The sequence below is a fragment of the Prorops nasuta genome, unplaced genomic scaffold (assembly GCF_024137725.1).
Source record: "Prorops nasuta isolate Cenicafe-Biocafe unplaced genomic scaffold, Cenicafe_Pnas_1.2 PNAS00022, whole genome shotgun sequence".
NCBI classification, from domain to species: domain Eukaryota; kingdom Metazoa; phylum Arthropoda; class Insecta; order Hymenoptera; family Bethylidae; genus Prorops; species Prorops nasuta.
This window is the reverse complement of record NW_027116819.1, coordinates 228,648-250,879: the sequence shown is the minus strand read 5'-3', so window position 1 is coordinate 250,879 and position 22,232 is coordinate 228,648. Positions and strand designations below refer to the sequence as shown.

The 22,232-nt window shown below is 36.1% G+C and overlaps 5 protein-coding genes across 7 annotated transcripts in view; 2 read left to right on the top strand and 3 right to left on the bottom strand.

Moving 5' to 3' along the window:
- Nucleotides 1-427: 427 nt before the first annotated feature.
- Nucleotides 428-2,059, top strand: LOC136781190 (UPF0415 protein C7orf25 homolog). 2 transcript variants are annotated; one of them, XM_066739982.1, is made up of 4 exons: nt 428-591; nt 664-1,123; nt 1,201-1,766; nt 1,833-2,059. In XM_066739982.1, exons 1-4 carry the CDS (start codon nt 442-444, stop codon nt 1,917-1,919), a joined length of 1,263 nt encoding a protein of 420 aa, XP_066596079.1. In that variant the 5' UTR covers nt 428-441; the 3' UTR covers nt 1,920-2,059. The 2 variants fall into 2 exon arrangements, with proteins under 2 accessions (XP_066596079.1, XP_066596080.1); XM_066739983.1 differs by having other exon boundaries at nt 1,222-1,766; nt 1,833-2,058.
- A 19-nt stretch (nt 2,060-2,078) lies between these two features.
- LOC136781194 (tetratricopeptide repeat protein 12-like) lies at nt 2,079-3,107 on the bottom strand. The gene is made up of 3 exons (XM_066739993.1): nt 2,970-3,107; nt 2,718-2,909; nt 2,079-2,649 (listed from the first exon to the last, which is right to left on the bottom strand). The coding sequence occupies exons 1-3, from the start codon at nt 3,103-3,105 to the stop codon at nt 2,090-2,092; spliced, it is 888 nt and encodes a 295-aa protein (XP_066596090.1). The 5' UTR covers nt 3,106-3,107; the 3' UTR covers nt 2,079-2,089.
- Nucleotides 3,108-3,157: 50 nt separating this feature from the next.
- On the bottom strand, nt 3,158-6,342 carry LOC136781192 (protein jim lovell-like). Its single transcript, XM_066739988.1, has one exon. The coding sequence runs from the start codon at nt 6,049-6,051 to the stop codon at nt 4,894-4,896; it is 1,158 nt and encodes a 385-aa protein (XP_066596085.1). The 5' UTR covers nt 6,052-6,342; the 3' UTR covers nt 3,158-4,893.
- An 863-nt stretch (nt 6,343-7,205) lies between these two features.
- LOC136781284 (uncharacterized) lies at nt 7,206-15,503 on the top strand. Its single transcript, XM_066740135.1, has 3 exons — nt 7,206-7,700; nt 11,377-11,589; nt 11,672-15,503. Exons 1-3 carry the CDS (start codon nt 7,589-7,591, stop codon nt 11,851-11,853), a joined length of 507 nt encoding a protein of 168 aa, XP_066596232.1. The 5' UTR covers nt 7,206-7,588; the 3' UTR covers nt 11,854-15,503.
- Nucleotides 15,504-15,628: 125 nt separating this feature from the next.
- Nucleotides 15,629-22,232, bottom strand: part of LOC136781283 (zinc finger CCCH domain-containing protein 13-like) — a 30,679-nt gene continuing 24,075 nt past the window's right edge. For both annotated transcript variants that reach the window (XM_066740134.1, XM_066740133.1), the window contains 5 exons: nt 18,624-19,042; nt 18,266-18,490; nt 17,964-18,193; nt 17,696-17,855; nt 15,629-17,411 (listed from right to left, as the gene is read on the bottom strand). In XM_066740134.1, coding sequence (XP_066596231.1) covers nt 15,701-17,411; nt 17,696-17,855; nt 17,964-18,193; nt 18,266-18,490; nt 18,624-18,838 — 2,541 coding nt within the window. In that variant the 5' untranslated portion in view covers nt 18,839-19,042 and the 3' untranslated portion in view covers nt 15,629-15,700. The remainder of the gene's footprint in view (nt 17,412-17,695; nt 17,856-17,963; nt 18,194-18,265; nt 18,491-18,623; nt 19,043-22,232) is intronic.

The window sequence follows — 22,232 nt, the reverse complement described above, 5'->3', positions numbered from 1 at the left end:
TTGGACGGTCTGGACGGTCTCTGGACCAGTCTGGAGACTCTGGAGTGCTCTGGAGTAGTCTGGACTCTGGAGTCTGGAGAACAGAGAGAAATGCCATAAGATTTAGATTTTAGTTGGTTCGGTCAGTTCACTACTTTGTTTTACAGCCAAAAAGCATAATCACATTTTACATATACATATATACACACTGCGCCACCTATGCTTATGCTCCTTATATGTACTAACAATAAGTGACAATGGCCGGTGCCGCCCGGTATTCATAGTCGTTACATACTAACGACTATGAATAGTATGAACTATGAATAACGGCCAATAACAGTCTTAACAGACTAGCACATGTAAGTATCAACCAGTATCAACCTAAAGCAATTTAACGTAAACTTATCGGAATATGAAAGTGACGAAGAGACGATAGGCTTTCTTTAAATATACATTTCAATAATGGAAGACCATGCAGAGCTTTTGAAGCATTTAGCCAACAAAATTATCAGTGCTCATCATTTGATCGAACGTTTAAAACTACTGAGAAATGTTGAAGGTGTCGATAAACTAACCCGAAAGATACAACAAGAAATTCGATTCTTGGAAAAGGTATTTTATTTAATGATCTTTTTTTTAATATAGTCTTATTTTATTGTATTGAAATTTAATTTTTTTTTATAGGTACAAAACAATGGTAATGTGAAAAAAGAACATTTGCAAAGCACAAATTTAATTCACCTTGACGCGATTATAAACTATATTTTAAACTATATATTCTCTTATAAACAAGTAACACATCTCTTAAAATCATTTAAATATCAACATATACGTTTGGCAATAGATATTGTATGCAATAATGGTGCTAGCTGGATTAAAGTTATCGCTAGAAATGCAAAAGCTCTTACCTTAATATCTCTTGGAAATGGTGAATATGGACAAAAATCAATTATAGATCAAGCTGATTCTTTCCTCAAATGTGCTACACATAATCCATTTATGTACCAAGCACCAAAAATCATATTTTATTTTGCACAAGGTATCGAAATACCTCTGGCAACTCAACTTGAAAGCATGGGAGTGGTGGTCCAAGGGCAAAGGATGTTACCACCAGTTACAAATGTGACAACTCCTCCAGTATATGGTAATAAAATGTTTTGTGAAATTTGATTGAAATTGTAACTTTTACTTATTTAAATATATTGTCAATTACTTATGAAGCATTTCTTTTGGAGGTAACAGAAGAATTATTAAAACCGAATTGGTCAAATAAAAAATTGTCCAGGACGGAGACTGAAGAAGAAATTACTTCTGGAAGCTATGATGTTTTAAGTAAGGTGGAAATGAATTCTTCTCAAGTAAATTTGCTCAATTTGGATGTGTCTACTTTGTTGGCATATGTTTCAAATATGACAAATGGTTATGCTTATTTCATTTATCGAGAACCCTTGCTTACTCAGCAGGCTGAGTATGAGCGTGTGCAACCAGTTAAACCAATTCTAGATCAGTTATTTAAGGGAAAAGATTTAATAGTTTGTAGAACAGCTTATGACAACTTTAAGGATATTATAGATATCATTGGTGGGGTTAAAGAAACAGAGAGAGCGGAAGAACTATTGAAAAGAGTTCAAGTAGTGGATGACAGTCTCACTGGAAGAATAATGGAAAATTTAGCAGTTGGTGGAAAAATTAAGGACAGATCTAAAAAGGTTTTTGCCATAGGAGAAAATTTGAAAAGCATTACAGTAACTGCCAATGAAGGATTTGTTAGAGCCGCCCGGATGCAAGTAGGAACTTTCATTTTCATATTTTCAATGGTCGCATTACATTTTGCTAAAAAAAACTGTTTTCAGGGTATAGATTGCATGGTATTCTTACATCAGCCAAGATCTCTGTCAGAGGTTAAAGAAGGTTACGCTAAACATATAGGTCTTTTATGATTTTGTGGATGAGAAAAATAGGTATTTTTTTGTTTATTTTAAAAAGAGCAATATTTTAATATTCTGGTCATATTTATATTATTTAATTTGGAATTATCACAAGTCATTTGTCACAATTTTTCTCCAATAAACTATTTTTTAAGTGTCTTATACTACTTAAAATATCAACTTTAATCTTCCATCAAGACATGGTCCAAGTGTGTACAAGATTCTAGCTTGTTTTCAAAGTCTGAAATGTACAAAATTATTAACTTTTGACTATTTATATAAACGTGTATATATATGTATACATATGGATGTGTATGGAAATAGAAATGATTTTTTGAAGTGTTACAACCTTCGATAAATTTTTTAAAATGAGGATTCTTCTCTTTTGCTTCTGTTAAAAAGTCATTTGATTTCTTTTCATTTCCAAGATACTTCCAACATTTTGCGCTATTTAATAGAGCTTTAATATTCGAATTATTAACTTTCAATGCCCATTCAAAATCACTCAAAGCTTTTTCAAACAATCCTAGTCGCATATATGATAATGCTCTATTGTTCCATAATAATGCTGAATCTTTTCTTTGCTCTAATGCTTTATCATAATAAGTGATAGCCTTTTCATAATTTTCATCCTTAAAAGCTTTGTTTGCAATGACTTTTAATGTTTCTGCCCTTTCATTCCTAATCTTTCGATTTTCCGCTCTTTCTTTCGCATCTTTCTCTACACTTCTCTTAAAAACTTCTAAATAACAAAAAACAAAAGTGCTTTCTCAGTTTACAATAACGACAAATGATTTAATCAAAAATTACCTTGGTCTGTTACATTAGAAGCAGGTGTATTAGATGGGTACTTGTTAATTATAGTACGTTCCGATTTAATTTTTAGCTCGGTTATTTCACCAATTTCTTTTTCTTTATTATTTTGTAATATCTCTTCCGCTAAAATTTCACCGCATTTTTGTTCCTCTTTATCGTGAGATGACATTTTCTTTATAGCTTTCTCTTAAATATAATAATACTATATCATCAGAAACTATTCTAAAGCGGTTACTGAAAACTTACCCACTTGGTTCACCCTTTGTAAGAAATTTTCAAATTCTTCGTCTGTTGGACGTTGATCAATTGAAATAATATTATTCATTTGATTTGGAACAGTTTCTATACCTTGATCTTGATCAGTTTCCACTTTTCTGCTCATATTTTATAGACTTAAAAACATCAATAGTACCCGTTAATACTTTCTCTTTTCTGACGCTTGATGAAGATTATTTATCTTGTTTCCATAGAAACACTAAGTGTTACCTTACCAGAAGAAATGAAGTATTTTTTGCCTGATTTTCGTGAGGAATATGGAGCGATAATACATTATTTTCAATATTAATTTATTAGAAAATGAGTAAGATTGTAGTAAAACATTGAATAGAATACAATACATCAGTAACTTGAAACATTTGGATAAGATCTTAATAAGACATTTTAGGAAGCCTTAAGACTATTTGAATTAGCACATCATTTTCTGTAATCTCAAAAATTGTATATTTTGTTTTCACTAAAAACTCAAATTACTCGGTAACAAAAACAGACCGAATTTAATATCTTAGAAAAATCAAAAAAGAGCATACATAAATACATTAATAAAATAAGTAGATCTTTAACCCCTTTAAGGACGGGGAATTTTCCATTGAAATAAACTTTTAACGTTTTTTTGAAATTTGACAATATGTATACGCTAGGAAGGTACAATTTAAACTTTGTAGTGAGAATATTTTTTATCGTCAATATTTATCACTGGAGTGACTTTTTCGTATACGAATACAGCTATACTTTCTCACTACGTTAGATCTGTTCGTTTTAGCAGAAAGTCGGTACACTTTCTGCATTTTGTGCACTTTTTACAGCGTCAACTTAAACAATAAATAAAGTCAGAAATACGCAAAGCGTAGAAAGTGTAAGAAGTGCAGGTGAACAAACCGATCTTGTTTATATTAGTACACAGTGGGAAATTGATTCGTGTGTGGTTCAGCTCTAGTGTAGTATATTAATTTTCATGTTAAAAGTACAGAATGAAGCTAGCCAAACCATACAGACACAAGAATCAATTCCTCACTGTGTACTTGTCTAGCGTATAACGAACGTCGTTTGTAAAGTTGCTACCTTTACTACTGGTCGATATATCAACCACTCCTGGTCGTAAAGAGCAAATTCAAACAAATCATACATTAAATAAATGGTTATAAAATATGAAATATTTGAAAAATTAAGAACGTTGTCGCTTTAGATATCTACTGTTCTAGTCAAACATATTTTATAGTTGAATATAATTAATGCTGAAATGTTGAAAAATAATTGCAAAACAATGTAAAATAAAGATATAATTTTTTATATTTGAATCAGAGATTCTATTTTAATATCTATATTTGTTTTTGTTTATTGTTGACCTCACATATTCCCGCAAAAAAATCACTTTTTGTTAATTTTTATATTTACGAGTAATTATTTTAATCATATATATAAATATACTCTACATATAAATTCACTACATTAGGTTTTGTAAAAATGATATATAGATCAAATGTGGTGAATCAGTAGAGTATATTTTTACAGTTAAAGTGGCTTCTAGTTAATTGAAATCTAACAAAACATTAAAATTTTTTGCAAGAATATCTGAGGTCAATAAGAAACAAGAACTCTAAGTATTAAAACGACCTCAGATGTAAGTATAAAAATGGTATATCTTAGTTGATACTGTTTTTTAATTATATTTTAACATTTCAGCATTAATCATTCAAGTGTAAAATAGAATTCTGTTTGTTTGAAATATGAAGTGTATCTAACAAGTACAGTAAATATCTACCACGACAACGTCCTTAAATGTCGTATATGTTAATACAAAATATCACCAAAAGAGAATAATACTTGATGTAAGCACTATTAAAAGAGTGCATCATTTTTTTACTCTCATAAGTTAAGATTTTATTGTTATGGTTTAACCATTAGAGCCATCCTTTGAAGGATAGTCGGTAATGATATTACTATCAAAGGAACCTGGTTTAATATTATTGGCAGAAGGGAGTATATGAGTAGCAGCTAATGTATTATCAGAAATGTTGATATCCATATCTTCCACTCCTAAAGGGTCCATATTTGTGTCTTCATCCATTTCTGACGAAATATCTATTTCATCTTTAATGAAAACAGCATGTTTCATTGGCTGATTATTGTTAACACTGCTCCTTGTTTTCCTCCTATCCAAAGTTTCATTTTGTTTATGATCAAAGATGAGATCCATTGAGCTGTTGTTAGGTTTACCCGCACTTATTTCAACTTCATCCATAACACACAACTTTTTCAAAGCAAATTGGTTATCTTTTGATATGGAAGACAACACTCGTGGCCAGGTAATAGTAGGATCGGTGTTCTCTTTTCGCTTCTGGCTTACTACGGTACGCGGTAATCCTCTACTCGTGCTAGGTACATGCTTAATGTCTGTAATAGTGATACCAGAATTGCCAGTTTCAAGGCGCTGACCCGAAGCAGTGATGCTTACTTCTTCCTTACTTTTTAACGTTTCTTGATGAAATTTTGGAGCAACCTTCGAAGATTGCGTAGGGACACACTTGGACGCCGGAGTCATTTCTCTACTAGATGGTCGTGGGACATGACCATATTTGGCAGATCTAAACATTACAGGTTTAGTTTCGTCAACTTTTAAACGGGAGACATTAGAAGATCTTTTGAAAGTGTCTTGTGTGGAATTATTAGTATCTTCGATGAGTGCAGAAGCGTTAATATGCCTAAGTCCCGCCACTTCAAGAATTTCGGCAAGTTTTACAAGCCTTTTAACCTCACTTTGGAGCACCTCTATTTCTCCGCAATACATAAAGTTTATCAAAGTCTTAAGATCGTCGGCTTCTATATCATGCAGTATTATCATTGGATGGGGATGCTCATTTGCCATTAAAAGCCGACGAAAAAATGAACTTGAATTGGCCAAAACCATTTTATGACATTTCAAAATTGTTCCATCCTTGCAAACTAGTGAAAGGTCCACAAATTGTTGCTTTTCGTAGCAATTGTCCACTGAATCTGCTAAATGCGATGAAAATTTCTTCCACTTTAAAGTCATTATTGTTTCTTCTCCCATTTTGAACTTCCCCTTTTACAAATGACTTTCACAACTTTTCACGTAGCTTCTGTTCACCTTTAAGATTGACAACACAACTGCTTTTCTTTAACACGTGCTCTGCTGCTGCTGTCAGTAACTGTAAACCTTACATATATACAAATACGTAAGAAAACTTTTAATATTTGAACATTTCTATCATGTATGTTTTTATCACAGATTTTGAATTCGGTGAGGTTTCTTTGAAACTCCCGATGACTTTATTTAATCTTTCGGAGAACGAGAGAAAGATAGATAGAGAGAGAGAAAGCAGTATTTTTGAAGCTAACTGTTCTAATCGATTTTCGCTCGCCTTACAGTAGCGTAATCTACAGGGGACATGTTTAGACACTTTAGCCATAGTGTAAGAATAACCAGTAGCGATCAGCCCCCTGCAACTTTGTTAGTTCCTGTGTATTTTTGTCGAAGCTAGCAGCACAGGTAACATTCACCACACTGCTCCATAAATATATATACATATACATATATAAGCTGTACTATCGTGTCGGATTTAAAATTTCAATAGGAAATTAGGCACAAAATTGTACAATAATCTCGTATGCATTTATCTAAATTTTATACTAATGTGTTAATTTTTTCATAAAATAACTCAGAAAATAGATTCCTAAATCTTTAAAAATAAAGATAACGTTAAATAGAAATGAAATGAAAATCAGTTTTGGGGGGGGGAAAAAACTGTATAAATTAAATAACAATCAATAAATAAATAGTATCGTAGTGTGATAACAAACAATGAAATCACTATTTTAGAGCAAAAAGAGAAGGGAAATAAAACTATGTTTAGAAATGCAGCAAGGGCATTATTTTTCATTTTTATAATGTTTAACAATTTTTTTGCAACGAGACATATTTAAAATTACAATATTTGTCAGTTGCACCGTTAGTATCGTTATACCGAAAATATTGCAGATTAAAAATAACACATGCTATAGCAAAGAGTGGTGAATGTTGCCAACGCCTCCTAGCGAATTTCCTTGAATAAGTGGCCACGCTCTACCATGTTAAAATATTCGGAGTGTCAGGCGTCAGCTGGAGCTGCCTATACATATTACATATAGATAGCGTGGAAACATTTAACTCGATTCTCGAAGTTCGTATCGAGATTCAAGCTCTTACACACGTTCGACGCTCGAGAATCGATCGTCCGCGATCGACTCGGAATGAATTAAATTGGAGATCGAGAATTGCAGATGGTTGCCTAATAACAGATGATTGAACGTGTACATACGGCATACCGCGACGCGGCTTAGCATTTATCTGTGAAAAGTGGTAGCGAGTGGCCGATCGGCAATGAGCCGGCAAAAGCGTGACTCTTAAAAATCCTTTACGAATCAATATCACTCCAATAACACTCGTACTATTTATCCACGCTCAACGAAATAACCATACAAACAGATACAACTTCTTTTTGTCTGTTAGACGCGCGCAAAAGAACGTTATCTCTCTCGCGAATAACCGCGTGCTTTATTATGTGATTCTGAATTCCTGGGTAACAGCCATGAGAAGCAGGCGGAATATCAGCAAGGACAAAAACATGCGAAATATTTCAACATATGCTTTTTGCTACCTCATCGTAGCAATTCTTTATCTGCTAAGTTTCACTTGCGCTGGTAAGTCTTTCACGCGACTATCACTTCTTTTTGAATTTAAAAAAACTGTACGACTAATCTGTGCTTCGGGCTTTTATCAAATCAATTAGAGATCTGCTTTCAATAAGATTATCAAGGATCGCTTTACGTCTTGATCGTTGAACGCATTTGAGCTGATAATTATTATCTTATAAGATGCAAGTATCACCGTTGGAATAAAATTGACGTATTAACGAATGTAAATGTCAATTACGACGATGCGAGGGGGCGGAAGAGAATGATAAATGATTGGCATAAACGTGTAGTGGATTGCGAGATATCTTGCAGTAAAATTAAAGCGGTTCGTTAAGAGCAAGCACGGAATTGGTTCGACCGAGCAAACTGCTGCTAGGGTCCCCCTAGTGTAGCTACAATAATCTTCTTCCGCTTTAACTCAATCTCCTTCTCCATCTTCCTCTCTTTCTCCCTTTCTCTTCGCAGCCTATTTCATCTTTTTCATCCAAACCCTCTCTCTCTTTCTCTCGCTCTCTCTTAAATAAGGGCTATGTATTCGCAGCTCCACATGCGTCTTGTCAGACTTTGCGCAGGTCAAAATACTTCCCGGAAAAATTAGTCGTTAAAAGCATCTCGCTGTTTACTCTCGTGATCTTTTCGTCTTTGGCATTCAGATTTTTTTGTACGTCTTAAAGAGGAAGTCTGATCAATCTATAGGGTATTTATTCGAATTAATTATTTTCATACTTCCGGTGTATTAATGTTAATGTAACTTTGTATATAAATAAAGATACATTTTAAGAACAAGAAACCTTATTGGAAACTGAAGTAACGTTCTATTTCGCAGGCTGCGGCGAAAACGGCGGGAAATATGGAGGCCGTAAAAATTGTCTAATACAAAAACTCAAAATATTTCTTATTTCTGTATGATCATAGTATGCGCATAAACTTGCAAAACTCAAGTAAAAATACTTTTTGTATAAAATGGCGCACATAAACTGAAAATTAACGAAAAATCAATTTTCATTTTGCAATAATTTTCTACGATATTATTTTTTTTTGATTCTCATGCGTACAAAAATTTCATTAGCTTCCACTTAAGACCTCGATATTGTAAATCGGATGAACATTCGATTGGTTATGATTCCCGCCAACTTGGTAAACAATTTCGAGAAAAACGCGCTGTTTCGATGTCAAGTGTGGGCCTGTTTGTCTCTCTTTCTCGCCTTACGACAAAATACATTAGACTTCTCCAACCTAACGGTTTTTCAAGGGCAGCATTTATACTGTGGAGGGATCTCCAAAATCCCTAACGGTACTACGCGAAATGCTTGGAAACTGAGCACAGTCTACAGTCAGACACCGCTTTGTCCTAGCAGCTCGACGCACACAACTCCGCTTTCCCCAGTTGTAATTATATTTCTCGTTCGAATCTTCTCCTATAACTTCGGAAATGTGTTCTCCACGTGTGTCTAGGAACATTATTAAACAATAAAAAGAAATCGTTCTTTTACCTGTCTGATCACCCCCCCCCCCCCCCCCCCAATGAAGCCCATCGCGACACTTACACGTATCCAAATAATATTCTTATAAACAAACTTTCACAGATCTAAACTTGGAGGAGATTCTTGGTTGTTCACTGGAAATTGAGTAATCGAGATTGTCGGGTTTTCGATCAGCCATGGAATAAGCGTGTGTATAATCGAACGAAGAATATTTTGAGAGATTGAAACGTGCTCGATTTTACACAGCCAACAATTGAAATAATAATCAATTGTACCAGGTCTCATTGGTTAGCTTCTATTGTGCGCTTTGTCAGCTACTTATCTGCACTTGCACTGGTCAGCAAATGCGTATAAAAAATTATCATACCGAATAAGAATTATCTATCCATGTACAGTATATATAGGTGGTTCGTTGGAATAATTTATAAAGAAAATTTCTTCCCCCCAAAGATATTAGAAGAGTACTAAATTTCTCTCTCTCTCTCTCTCTCTCTCTCTCTTATCGTCCCAACGTTCTCTTTCCAAAACTTAATATTCGCTTAATAAAGAGGAAAAAAGATTTTAAACAATTTTTAGGCCGATGTTAACCTTTTTGTCCTGTTTTAAACCGTACCACTCGGCGATGTCTGTTCCCCCAAGCTAGAATATATTCTTTTTTACTTTCGCATACCGGTTAATAGCTCCGGGATAGAAATCGATTACGTAATCAATTTGACCGCACGCTATTCGTCCAGTGGCTTGTTTTCTAAATTTATTTTAAAGCTGATCTTTCGAGCAGCGATCGATATAATACGATAGAAATTCAGAGACTGCAACTTCTGTACAATGGTATTAGTTTATTTGTGAGAGTAAAAACATTTATACGCCAACCGTTATTTATGTATAGTCATTTTTACAGTTCTTACATATGGTTTCTATTTTATAAATCTGAGTCAGCAAAATAATATTAGTCACGTTTACTTATCGAGGGGATAAAGATTGCAGTAAATAAAGCAGACTATTCTTATAATAAGAAACACTTGAATCACTGGGGAATTGCGGGAATCGCAATGAAAAGTTGCATTGTTCGTTCGGACCCATTATATGTATATGTATATTTATATATATATGAGTTATCGTGAAAACTTTTCGTTGTTCAGATAGCGCCTTCATAGGGGTATCGAAACGCCAAGAGAATAAGCGAATTTACAACAATACGTTTATTTATCTGCGAGAGTGAAACGACGACACGGATGAAGGATACTGATGAAATTAATGCAGCAATATCCACTTAAATCAAAAGTAACTCCCTTAATTTGCTTGACTCAACCTCGGTGGAGTTAACCCTTGTATTCCATTTGATAAAACGAATCCATCTCAATTAACTGATTCAGCCAATCTCCATTTGAACGTCTGACAATGTCCTCTTAAAAAACAACCACGCACACATACATGGAACAATGAAAAGCATTGAAAATTCTTTTATTGTCTTTATATATTTCCAAGCTCTATTTCAATTGATTCTTTTTCCCCTCTAAATAAATTCCTGTGCATAAGTGGTAAATATAGGAATTAGTTCCTTTTTTACACGATTGATGCACCGGAAATATTTTTCATTGAGCGATTATTCCTTATCGTATCGCGAAAGAGGAAATAATTATATTAATTGCATTTCATGAAAAATAATTTCGTTTTCCTTTAGCAGTGTATTAAATACAGGCTTTATTTTCTTTTACGTGTGCATGACCTTCTGTCTATTCGTTTTGGACTGGAATATTACAAATATTTAAATTTATACGATTAATCTTACTTCCGGAGTGACTGTACTTAAATATGTATCATTATATAGGTACTTTAGTTTGTACATGCATATCTACTAACGTAGTTGCGTTTTAAACGTTTTGGGAAACCTACTTTGAAAGTTTCCTTTTTTTATTTAACATTTAAAATTTTCTGTGAAAGTGAAATATATCATTTTTGCAATATAACAATTAATCCTTGTTGTATAAGAGCATGATGACTCAATTAAAGCTTTTGTGATAATGGTATTTTTATCATGACAGTTGTAGAAACGATTTATCAGCTCGATGTTAATTGAAATGACTGAAAAGACTTCAAGGTGGTTATAGCTGTCGTCAGGGCTCTTTTCAAAGCTCAACAAAATCTTATCGTAGGAATAATAATTTAAAATAATCTTTTCTTTGTTTAATTTGTTACAGAAAACAACACTACCCATAGTAGAGTGTGCGATATAAGCGATTTAAATTTGCAATGCGGTAAAAATGAGCGGTGTATCAATAAGGAAAACGAAAAGAAATCTACATGCCAATGTTTGTTGGATTATGAATTTGTAAAGGGCCAATGCGTCGAGACTGCACCAATAGTAAGGAATTCAACAGCGGCCGCTAGTTCAGATTTAAAGCCTGAATCAGGTATTACAGTTTATTTTGTTTTTAATTTCAAGCAAGAAATTGTGAGAAATTTGTGAGTAAAGTTTTTTTTAAATTTTTTTAGGTAGTTCTGTGGCTGCTGGTCTACTGATTCCAATTTTCTTGATAGCAGTTGGTGGCTTGTTATATTTTGGCGCGAGAAGATACAAATGGCTACAGCGATTTCGACAGTATCGTCAAAATCGTTATGGCAATGTGTTAGTCACGAGGGACGACGATGATGACGATGATCCTCCGATAGCGTAAGATAAGAGAGTTCGGCGAGTTTCTTCATCTCCAGAAGACCGCAAATTTCAAGTTCGAAAAAACATCATTGCTGAATTTTATGAAAAATCTCACCGTATTTCAAGATTTAGAAATTGAAAGTCGGATTGGACTGTCGATTGAGACTCAACCAATGAGATTGACCATTCGAATATGGTGAAAATAGTGTGACTGAAGTCTAGCATTTTCTAAATGTAAAAAGTACGCTCAATAGTTTTTTTAGCTATGCAAATCTACCGAATATGCATTTTTCAACAAATAACATACGTCTGTGAAAAGAAACCTCGATCAAAAACATGTTATATAGGTTTTCTTTTTCTTTTTCATTTTTTTTTTTTTTTTTTAATGTAATAATATGTAACTAGGTCGAATAAGGTTAATCGAAACCTTTTTGTATTTATTTGTATTATAAAATTTATTGCATCGCGTTTTACTAATTAAGTAAACTATGAAGAACAAGACATGGTTTCAATTTTGCTTGGGTGCTTTTTTTAACATATAAACAAGTTGACTCTTTTAAATTATTCACTGTTATGCCTTATAACGTTTTACGTTTATTACAAAGAGCCGAAATGTAAACCAAAGTGAACTTTAAGTATTTTACTGTGTACATACTTCGTTGATTAAACTTATAAACTTTAAAATTAGCTTTAAAGTTATTTTCAATTTTTCTTAAATTAAGCTCAATTTGGTGATATATATTCATATTATATACCGCGTATTGCATATATTTATTATGAAACTTTGCAAGGACGTACGTTTTTCGTTGTATCGTAGTACGGAGCGTATTTAAATTGATTAGAATCTAGTTTAAGAAATTTAATAAAATTGCGAAATTAAGATGAAAAAATCTATTATTTTTAAATACCGACAACTAATAACTCGTTTCACTTCTATTGTACAGAGAAATGCTTTTAATCGTAATTTTAAATCTTAGACGTATATGTAATTATTAATCGGACCAAAATCTTATTGGGAATTGTTTGGTTGTCAACTATTCTGCATAAGGTAATATAGTAAGGTTGTATTTGTATTATATATAAGTTATATAACACGATTTTAAATATTCTCTAAGGTAATCATTTTTTTCTGAGAATAGGTCAGTACATGTTTGACGTGACTTTGATATTTACATCCAATTCTTAGAGAAACTTGAAAAGTATAACGTGATTGTTTATGCTCATACACTTAACTCGTATGTATTATCAAAGACTTTAGTTTGTTGTTTTATTGTAATAGTAAACTATAATAATCTCTCAAGCTAAAACTTGTAATCATAATTTTGTTATCAAATTGTCAACAGTCAAAGGATTATATAGTATACGATTATATTCATTATTATCATAGCTACGTTTTACACGATTTATTTATGTTATGTGTCTTATTGTTATATCAATCACGTTATACGAATTGAAACATATTATTTTCTTTTAAAGCGTTTAGTCTTCTTTTGAAGGTAACTGGTAAGGCTGTTTTAAATATTGGCCATAAATAGTAATAAAAATGGAACAATTTGTTATACTTTAATATGAAATACAAGTATACTATAAATTTAAAAATTTTTAAAGCGATCAGTTAACTTTCAAATGACAAAACAATTAACCAGTCATCGCGCTAATTACCAAAACCGCGTTTTACTTTTTACCGAGCTTCGTGTTGTTTCTGTAATATAAAAACAATTGTAAATAGTTTTTGCTAACACTATTCTTGCCAGAAATTTATCTTCCTATATAGTATAGTATGACTACTATTATAATACAAAACGAAGAAATAATTGTATCTATACATTTATAAATTTATTATATATATATATTCTTAAGGATAAGTGAAAAGAAACGTTTGCTATATTAATATATATTGGGTCTGCCAGATAAAACGACTAAGATCATGGATTTAAAATTCTTTATATCTTCATAATCATAAGAGACATCAATTTTTCGCATAAGATCTTTTTGACGCGTCTTTCAATTTGCATTCGGAAAGGTCTTGTACAAAAATTGATATCTCATCTAGTTATACAAAGATAAATGGGAAAACAGAACTTTGTGTGCATGGCTTGGATGGTCGTTTCACCTAGCGAGCCCTGTGTATATATATATATATATATATATATATATTATAAATGTAACCTATTCTTATACTCTAATCATTTTTGTACAGAAGTAAGATTAGAAAACCAGAAATAATCTTCTGCCATAAATACGCGCGCGGAGTCTGAGCTTTGTATACAGAGCCGAAAATTGATGTATTAAAATCATAATAAATTTGATATTTTTATAGTTTCTGGTGAGAAAGGAAAAATATGAATGGAGCTATCTCTTGTTGGACTTTATGTTTAAGTAAATTGATACAACGTGTGTAGCGGTTTGTTTTTAAATATATTACCATTCGTTGCTCATTTTTTACGAACCGAGAATACGGTTGATCCTACATGTAACATAATGTTGATTGCCATACATTCTGAAAAATGGATATTTAGTTTAGGTACAATTTTGAACGTCGAAAATAAGGATGTATGGGAAATGCGACGAATTACTTTTGCCGTCATTGTCACATAAATAACCGAAGATGCCAATTAATTTCAACAAGCTTTAATGTTAATAACATTCATCTCGCAGGACTGTAGAAAAAGACTAATTGAAGTATCTGACTGAATATATTACTTGTTGCTATTTTTGCATTAGTCACACGCTGACGTAGATGGCTAAAGGTCTCGTATTGTTTGCTATTATTGATTGATTTAAGATCTTATGGATCATTATATGAGTAAGAATTTCTTCTTGTATTTTCTCATCATTCTGAATTCTCGCCATTCGCGTCATCGTGGCTCTCTACGATAGTTTTATAATAACTCTGTGATTTATACTATTTTTATTCTAAATATATTCCCGTTTTACATACTTCGATAAAAACAAACACAAATTACATACTCGAAGGCGTATTTAATTATTGTAAAATGGAAGAATAAAAATATCATTGTACGATAAGATATCGATATTTCTAAGGAAGTCAGTATATATAGTAATGATTACTTACAAAAATTGATTGGGGAAATAATAAAGAAAGGCACTGGAGGATTTTGTTCAATTTCTTTTTATCACGCTTAAGTATCGGCACAATTTACAAATGAATTTATGATAATATTACGCTAGGAAATCCTATAATTAATTTTCAATAATTAAAACCTAAAGAAGAATATTGTCGCAATAAAATTAATGTATTAAAAAAAATAATTTAATTATTCAAGATATATCGCATAAAGGTAGAATCAGATAGATGTATTTACAAAGTCGTTCGAAAGTGCAGAAAAATGGAGAAGCTCCTGCATTTTCAAGCAGATTTAAGAAAGAGTTTTTCCTAGATAAAGTAATCTACAAGAAGCTACTATTGGAATAGCAAGATGCTTATCGAGCTTATAAATAAGACGGAGTAAAATCTGTTTAGAAAATGCTATAATTACACGATAGGTTTTCTACATCGTCGGATAATCCAAGATTTCAATCGTATTTACGATCATACTATAGTAATATTATAAAAATAATTGTGAGTATCACGTTCATCAGCTGTAAAAATTCCATTTCGTTAAAAAGACATATAGTATACGTATAATATATAAATTTGTCATGCTTGTGCTTCGCCTCAAAATGGTTTCAAGGAAATTGTCCTTTATACAGGCCACGTTCGACAGCCCCTTCCGGTATCGCGTACTTTTCTCTTCGCACTCGGATTACATTAGATGTAAATTTTTCTCGAATAATTATTCATCAGTTCGCACTACGAAGCCCGTGTAAACCTTCTCATTAGTCTAAATTCCTTCGATGTCCGGTGATCAATAATTGTAATCGTGCCAGGGTCCCCTATGTGGCCTGTACTGGGCCCCGCTAATCTGGATGGTTTCCGGTGTTCTGAAATAGACCCTGGCTCTGTCGTTATTCGCAATGTTCGCTGGTAAAAATGGGGGGCTCGGCACGAAGGATTTCTGTGGCTGTTGGCTCTGCTGTTGCTGATGTTGCTGCTGATTCAACGGCCTGGAAATCTTATAATTGTTCTCCGAGGGCTGGAGAACGGCATCCCTGCCAATTTGTCTATGAAGAGGCAGGACGAAACCGCTCGGTAGATTCGTTTCTTGATTCAGTGTGGGCGTAAGAGCGTCATTAAGCGTTACGTCATACTCGCTCTCGGGTATATCTTGAAGAGAGTGCGTTACTTCGTTGATTCTCTGCTTGACTCTGAGGTTGCTGGGCCCGGAAGGTTGCTCCGGCGTCTCCTCGCTTTTATAATTGGACGTGTACAAATTGGGACTTTCCGTAGGAAGAGCTGGCCTTCCTTTGTTCCTCGAGTCTTTCTCCGCGTTCTTATTATTATTATTAATAGTCACATCCTCCGCGGTCCATTTGTGAACAGGGGCTTCCCTCTCCAGAGCCTCGCTCTCCTGCAACCTCGCTGGTCCCCGAAGAACCTGAGCATCCAGTTTGGCAGATTCCTCCTCGCGTGCTCCAATGTTCGGTCTTCGCAATATCGGCCTGGCTCCAGTATTCTCGTACTCCTCGGCTCTCTGCTTCTGGCCCAGATCCGTTTTGATGACCTTGTAAGCGTCGTAGGGCTGTTTCGAGTCTTCCGGTCTGGACTTGTGATGATGCAGCGGCGTCCGTAGAGTCTCCTGCAGGTCCTCTTGCACGTGGTACCTGGGTCGGTCCTCCTTCAGGGGTCTCTCGGTTATTTTCGACTCGTCCTCGCGTCTGTAGGACCCCGAGGCCTTCACACCGACTGGTAACAACCCTCTGGGATTTGGATTACCCCCTCTCGAGGGTAGGAATGGCCTCTTGACGATTCTGACGGTGGTCCTTGGTGGGGGAGATGGGGCTGGAGTGTCCTCTTCCGGTTCGTCGTAATAGTCGGAATAGTCCTCGGGAATTGGTTGGTGACCGAACTGATCGTTCCTGTCGTCCTCGTATTTATCCTGATAGTCCTGCTGGTTTGCGATCTTAGCAGGATGGTCCACCTGTGGCTCCTTATAATTCGTTTGCTCGACCACCTTTGAGCGTTCTCCAGTCTGAGCAAATTGGTTCATAAGTTCTTCTCTGAGTTGCGCCATCTCCCTCGGCATGCAGGTGGTGGTTGTTGAGGTGGACGTCGAGGTAGGCGAAGTTGCGGGTACTGTGATGAGTTTTTCGGTGGTACGATCGTAAATACTCGGTGGCCTCTTGGGTGCCTCGTTATCCAATTCCTTCGTTCTGGAAGAAGAGGAAGAGGAAGAGGAAGAAGAAGAAGAAGAAGAACGTGGTCTCTCGGAATCCCGATCTCGATCCGACACGATGGGTCTCATGTACGGTTTTTCGGATCTATCTGGATCCTGAGATCTTGCTCGATCACGATCCATCGATCTGTCCAGTACTCCCCCGCGCTCTTTGCCACGATCCAACGAACGATCTCTGCTTCTTTCTCGATCTCGATCACGATCGTAGTACCTGTCCCTCTCTCTCGAACGTTCCGGGTGCTTCCTTGGTCGTATATCATCCTCGTCGTCCCTGTATCGCGTCCTGCAAATCAAATTCCTACTTTACAATTCTTGTTTGGCTGATTTTACAATTTCCAAACGCTGTCGTGTTTATGTGTAATTCTCCATAAACTTCACAAAATCGAGTCTTCCTAATCGCTCAGTTTTTGCAGAGTTTCCTAAATAATAGTATATATATATATATATATATATATATATAAGAAGCTTGATCGTGGGAATCAATGGACGAATTTGTGTTTAATGTATACACGTAAGGGTTCATGAGCGATGAATATATTTGTAGCTGTGTTGTGTACGTTACCTTACCTGAAGGGACGGTCACGATCCCTCTCCCTTAAATCGTAAAAATCACGATCTCTGTCGCGATAAGAGGGTCTGCGTCTCATTGGTCGTCGAGGTCTTATCTCCTCCAGTTCATCCTCGTAGTAATCGTCCAGAGAGTCGACGGGTCGTCTTCGGGAATCGTCTGAATAAAATTTACGAATTTTAAATTTAACAATAAAACCCTCGAATCGCACAATTTTCTTAAAAATCCAACTAGAACGCAAATAAACATATTATACGTATACGATACCTATAGGCAGTGACTGGGGTGGTGGGGGTGATGAAGGGGCAGGCGAAGTGGCTTTATAAGCGAATCTGTCTTGTTCGGAAAGCGGCACTGGTCTTCGAATTTTGGGAGGCGTTCTGGGCCTTGCGTAGACCGACGAGCTAGGTGCAGCAGGCTTCACGAGACCATCCGAGCTCCCGGAAGTCCCACTGGTAGCAACCGTCCCTTTCTCCTCGTACTCGTCCTCCCTGTATCTATAAAAACGTAACATTTATTCTCGCTCCTCCACAGTCCTCCAATAACAAAGTTGGTGCACGAAAACCAACCTTTTATCGGAATACCGACGATCCTCGGTGTCCGTTTCATCAACCTCCCTCCTAGATCCTCCTCCTTGCTCCTGGTCCCTCAGCCTAACCCTGGGATCCTCCTCCAGAGGATCCCTGCTCCTCGGCGGAGGATCCCTCCTGTTTCCTCTACCAGGGAACCTTTCCCTGCTCGTTCCATCTCTATCCCTGTCTTCTCTGGGACTGACGTCACGTGGCCTCGAATCCCTACAAAATTCGTAGAAATTACTTTCCTCGCGAAGAAACGGAAAGGACGTAGTCTTCCGGTTCGTATATAGGCGAAAGAAGAAGATTCCAATGTCTGTTGTACAAAATATATTAATGGACATGGGGGAATCACCTGAAGTCTCGATCTCTGAAGTCTCGATCCCTGCGGTACTTTCTTTCGTCGTACTCGTAATCGTCATGGCGATCGTATCCCCGGGGACGAGTGTACTCATCGTCGTAATACTCCTCGTCGTAATAATCGTAGGCCGGCCTCCTCCTGAAGGGTCGGCGCCTTCTTGGAAGCATCGCCGCCGGTCGTTGAGCCGCCGCTACGGTCACGGGACTCATCGTTGTGCTCGTAGTGGTGGTCGAAGTGGACGTGGTCGATGTGGTCGCTGCTTTGTACAGGGCGTCGTTGCGGTGCCAATACTTTTTAGAATTGTTGCAGTCCACCTCTGACACAAAGTGGCAGATGAACGTCTTCTGATCGAAGGCGGTAAAATTCGCGCAGAGAAAATCGTACCTCGTCCCGAAGAGACAGTGATGGTACACCTGTAACCATGCAAGCAAGTTACACATATTATATTTTCTGTAATCGTCTTGGTAATTCGTCTCGCTAGGGTAATCGGTCAGCGGAAACCAGTCGTTTCTTGTAATTGAAGAAAAACTTCAGAGAGAATGGTCTGGTGAGAATAACATTCACGGCCGAGTGATCGGAATATCGTAAAAAGTGGGCTTTTCGTGTTCTCCATACTGTGTAAATGGTATATATGCGTGTAGGATGAGGTATTTGTGACCAACCATTACTTTACACAAATTTACCATTTAAAATAACTACAAAAGATATCAATTTTCATCAGAAAAAATCTCTGAATGCGCAAAAAAAAGGAATTTCCAAAAGGTGCTATGAAAAAACTAATATATTTCTCTCATAGTTACACACACGGGGCAAACGTTCTCTTCCACATCCACATGTTCTCCGTAGCGTATCAAGTGTTTCATCCTGTACGCAGTTACTCCTGCACTGTACGATATAAAAATGACCTTAATCTCAAGGATCGAATCGTAGTCGCTTATTCTCCTGACGGTTACGCGTCCCTGGTTATACCTGGTGCCACTCGACAGGCTGAGCTCCCATTGCCTACCCGAACCTACCTGAATTCCGTTAATCGTTACTTGCGAAATCGATTGGACGCGAGTGAAAGCGAACGCCTTCTCAAAACTTTCGAGATTTTTGACGACACTTTTCAGATGGCCTTTTCCCTTCCCAGTTTACTTTCAATTATTCGTTTCTCCAACCTTTTCTCCACAGATCACTACCACTACTTTGAGATAAATTGAAAAGACTGAACTTGCTTTTCTTTCCATCGACGCATATAATTCTCAGCTGTGCGATGCTGTGGCTTTCACACTGTGTGTATTAGCTTTATTCCAAAGGATATACTATATTGGGCTAGCATGCAATTACTCGGCGTATCAAGAGTTGCTCCATGTTCTTGTACCGGTACAAAAAGGTTCGCCTCGAGTGTGTATATACATACACATAAGTTGCAGGGAAAATTATCTACAGCAGCAATCATCTGGTATCATTCAGAGCACATCGCTTCTCGCAGTTTTTACTATACGATATACATATATAGCATGTTTCTCCCTAAATCCTCGATCCTTTTTAAAATCCTTCCAAGAGCATCATTATGCATATATATATAGTCTCGGAAGAGAGACGAGCACCAATCAATCGGAGCACATCGCTTCTCTCAGTTTTTACTGCAATATATATACACAGAATGCTTCTCCCTGTGAATCCCTGTGATTCTCCTCAGAATCCTCGCGAGAGCGTCATTACGCGGTCTCGGGATAAAGACGAGCAGCGATGAATCGGTAATCCGAATTTATGCCTGCAGGGATTTATTTGCACAACGTGGATGGCTCGTTGGTGCTGCGACGAAAGTATCGTTTACTCAAAGTGGACGCTCCGCTCGAGGCAGAGGCCTCATTTCACTTTCTAGAGCGATGCTCTATTATGTTCCAATCGGCATCATCCATCCGATATAAATCGCTAGCCCGCTGCACGGCTAAACACCTGCAGGCTCGATTTTTACACTTTCCACTTCCACTTTCAATCATACAAAAACCTTCGGGCTAGCTTCACGCCCAGTCTATTACGATTATCGTCGAAGAAAGCGTTATAATTATATTTAACAGTTTCTTCTCTTCGAAATTTTTTTTTTTTTTTTTTTTCCTCACCTTGATTAGTTTTTCCACACAGACGTGTATACGCGTGTGTAAATTTATCATCGATTATATTCGTAATTTGTGTGTGTGTTTTTTTTTATCGTACTCGCGTTTTTAATAATTGTCGTGGATATTTGTCGGGTCTTGAAAAGATGGTTGCATAATTTGTATTATGGAATAATCAAGGTGATTTCGCGAGATGACGTTAAAGATTTGTCGTGCAGCGAGAGAGAACGTTTCTGGTTTGTCGAGCTTACCGAATCTCGATGGATCGTCACGACTCGAGCAATCGCTTTCAGCCACGACGAGTAAAAGTCTGCCATATTGCTCTTTTTTGCATTTGCATCTTGCTTCACTTTCATTCGCCACTATCCATTATTTAAAGCGTCAAACTCCGACGGATAGTATCGCGAAACACTTGTGAGAGACCTCGTTAATAATTAGCCTATATATACACCTTATACGAACGACACTCCCATCCAATTACAAACAAAGAACTTTCGTTTTCCACCGAGTAAGAAACGAGCATCTGAACGAAGCTAATATGGTTCTCGATTAATATCGAGCATTTTTTCCACTCGGCCGGATGTCACTTAATCGTTGATACGGAGCAAATATATTGACGAAACGAGGTTCGGGATAAAAGTCTGTGAGATCTCGTTGATAATTGGTCTATATTTATATGTATACTATTTACAAATACACTTTTATCGTATAAGAGTAGACGAAGAACTTTTGTCTACCATTGAGTGCGCGTAATCAAATTAATTAGTCGACAGTTCTTGATCGATGTCGATTATTCGTTTATGGTGAAACAAACGTGATTCGTCAAGTAATTATTGTTATTAAAGAACCAAAATATCACAGGATTAGAGATTGTACACTTTTTTTTTATAATTATGGAAAAGCCTTGAACCGAAAGAACTGGACGCGTGTGCATAAGAGTCGCGTTGAAAAATGACGTGACACTGATTTTTACACAACGAGCATAAATGGTCGGGTTAGGATCGGATCGGTCGGGGAATGTCAATCGTTTCGGAACTCGAGCGTGGCGGCGAAAGTGTCATCGGAGTAAATGACTGAGCGAATTTTCTCGCAAAGCATACCTTTAATGGCCAACCGTGGCAAGAAAATTTTTGCACTTGCCTCCAATTACGAGGGAATCCAAATTGGCATAGGAAAATTCACGATCAAGGATCTTCCATCGAGATAAATTATGGCTAATCCGCTATCGAGGATCGTTTACAGCTCTAAAACTCTCTTAAAAAAAAGCTACGCAATTTTAAAAATCAAAGAAAAAAATGTATAATCAAAAATTCTCCTTCGAGCCAATATAATCGCAAGATGCACAATCCACTATCGACCATATTCAATATTTTCCTCTTGGAACCACGTACATTTTCAGAGACTCGATAAACTCCGAACGCAAGATTTGCCCGTTTAAACCTACAGTTGCAAAATCTTGCTGCTCAATATTATATATATATATATAATTAATTTTTTGCAG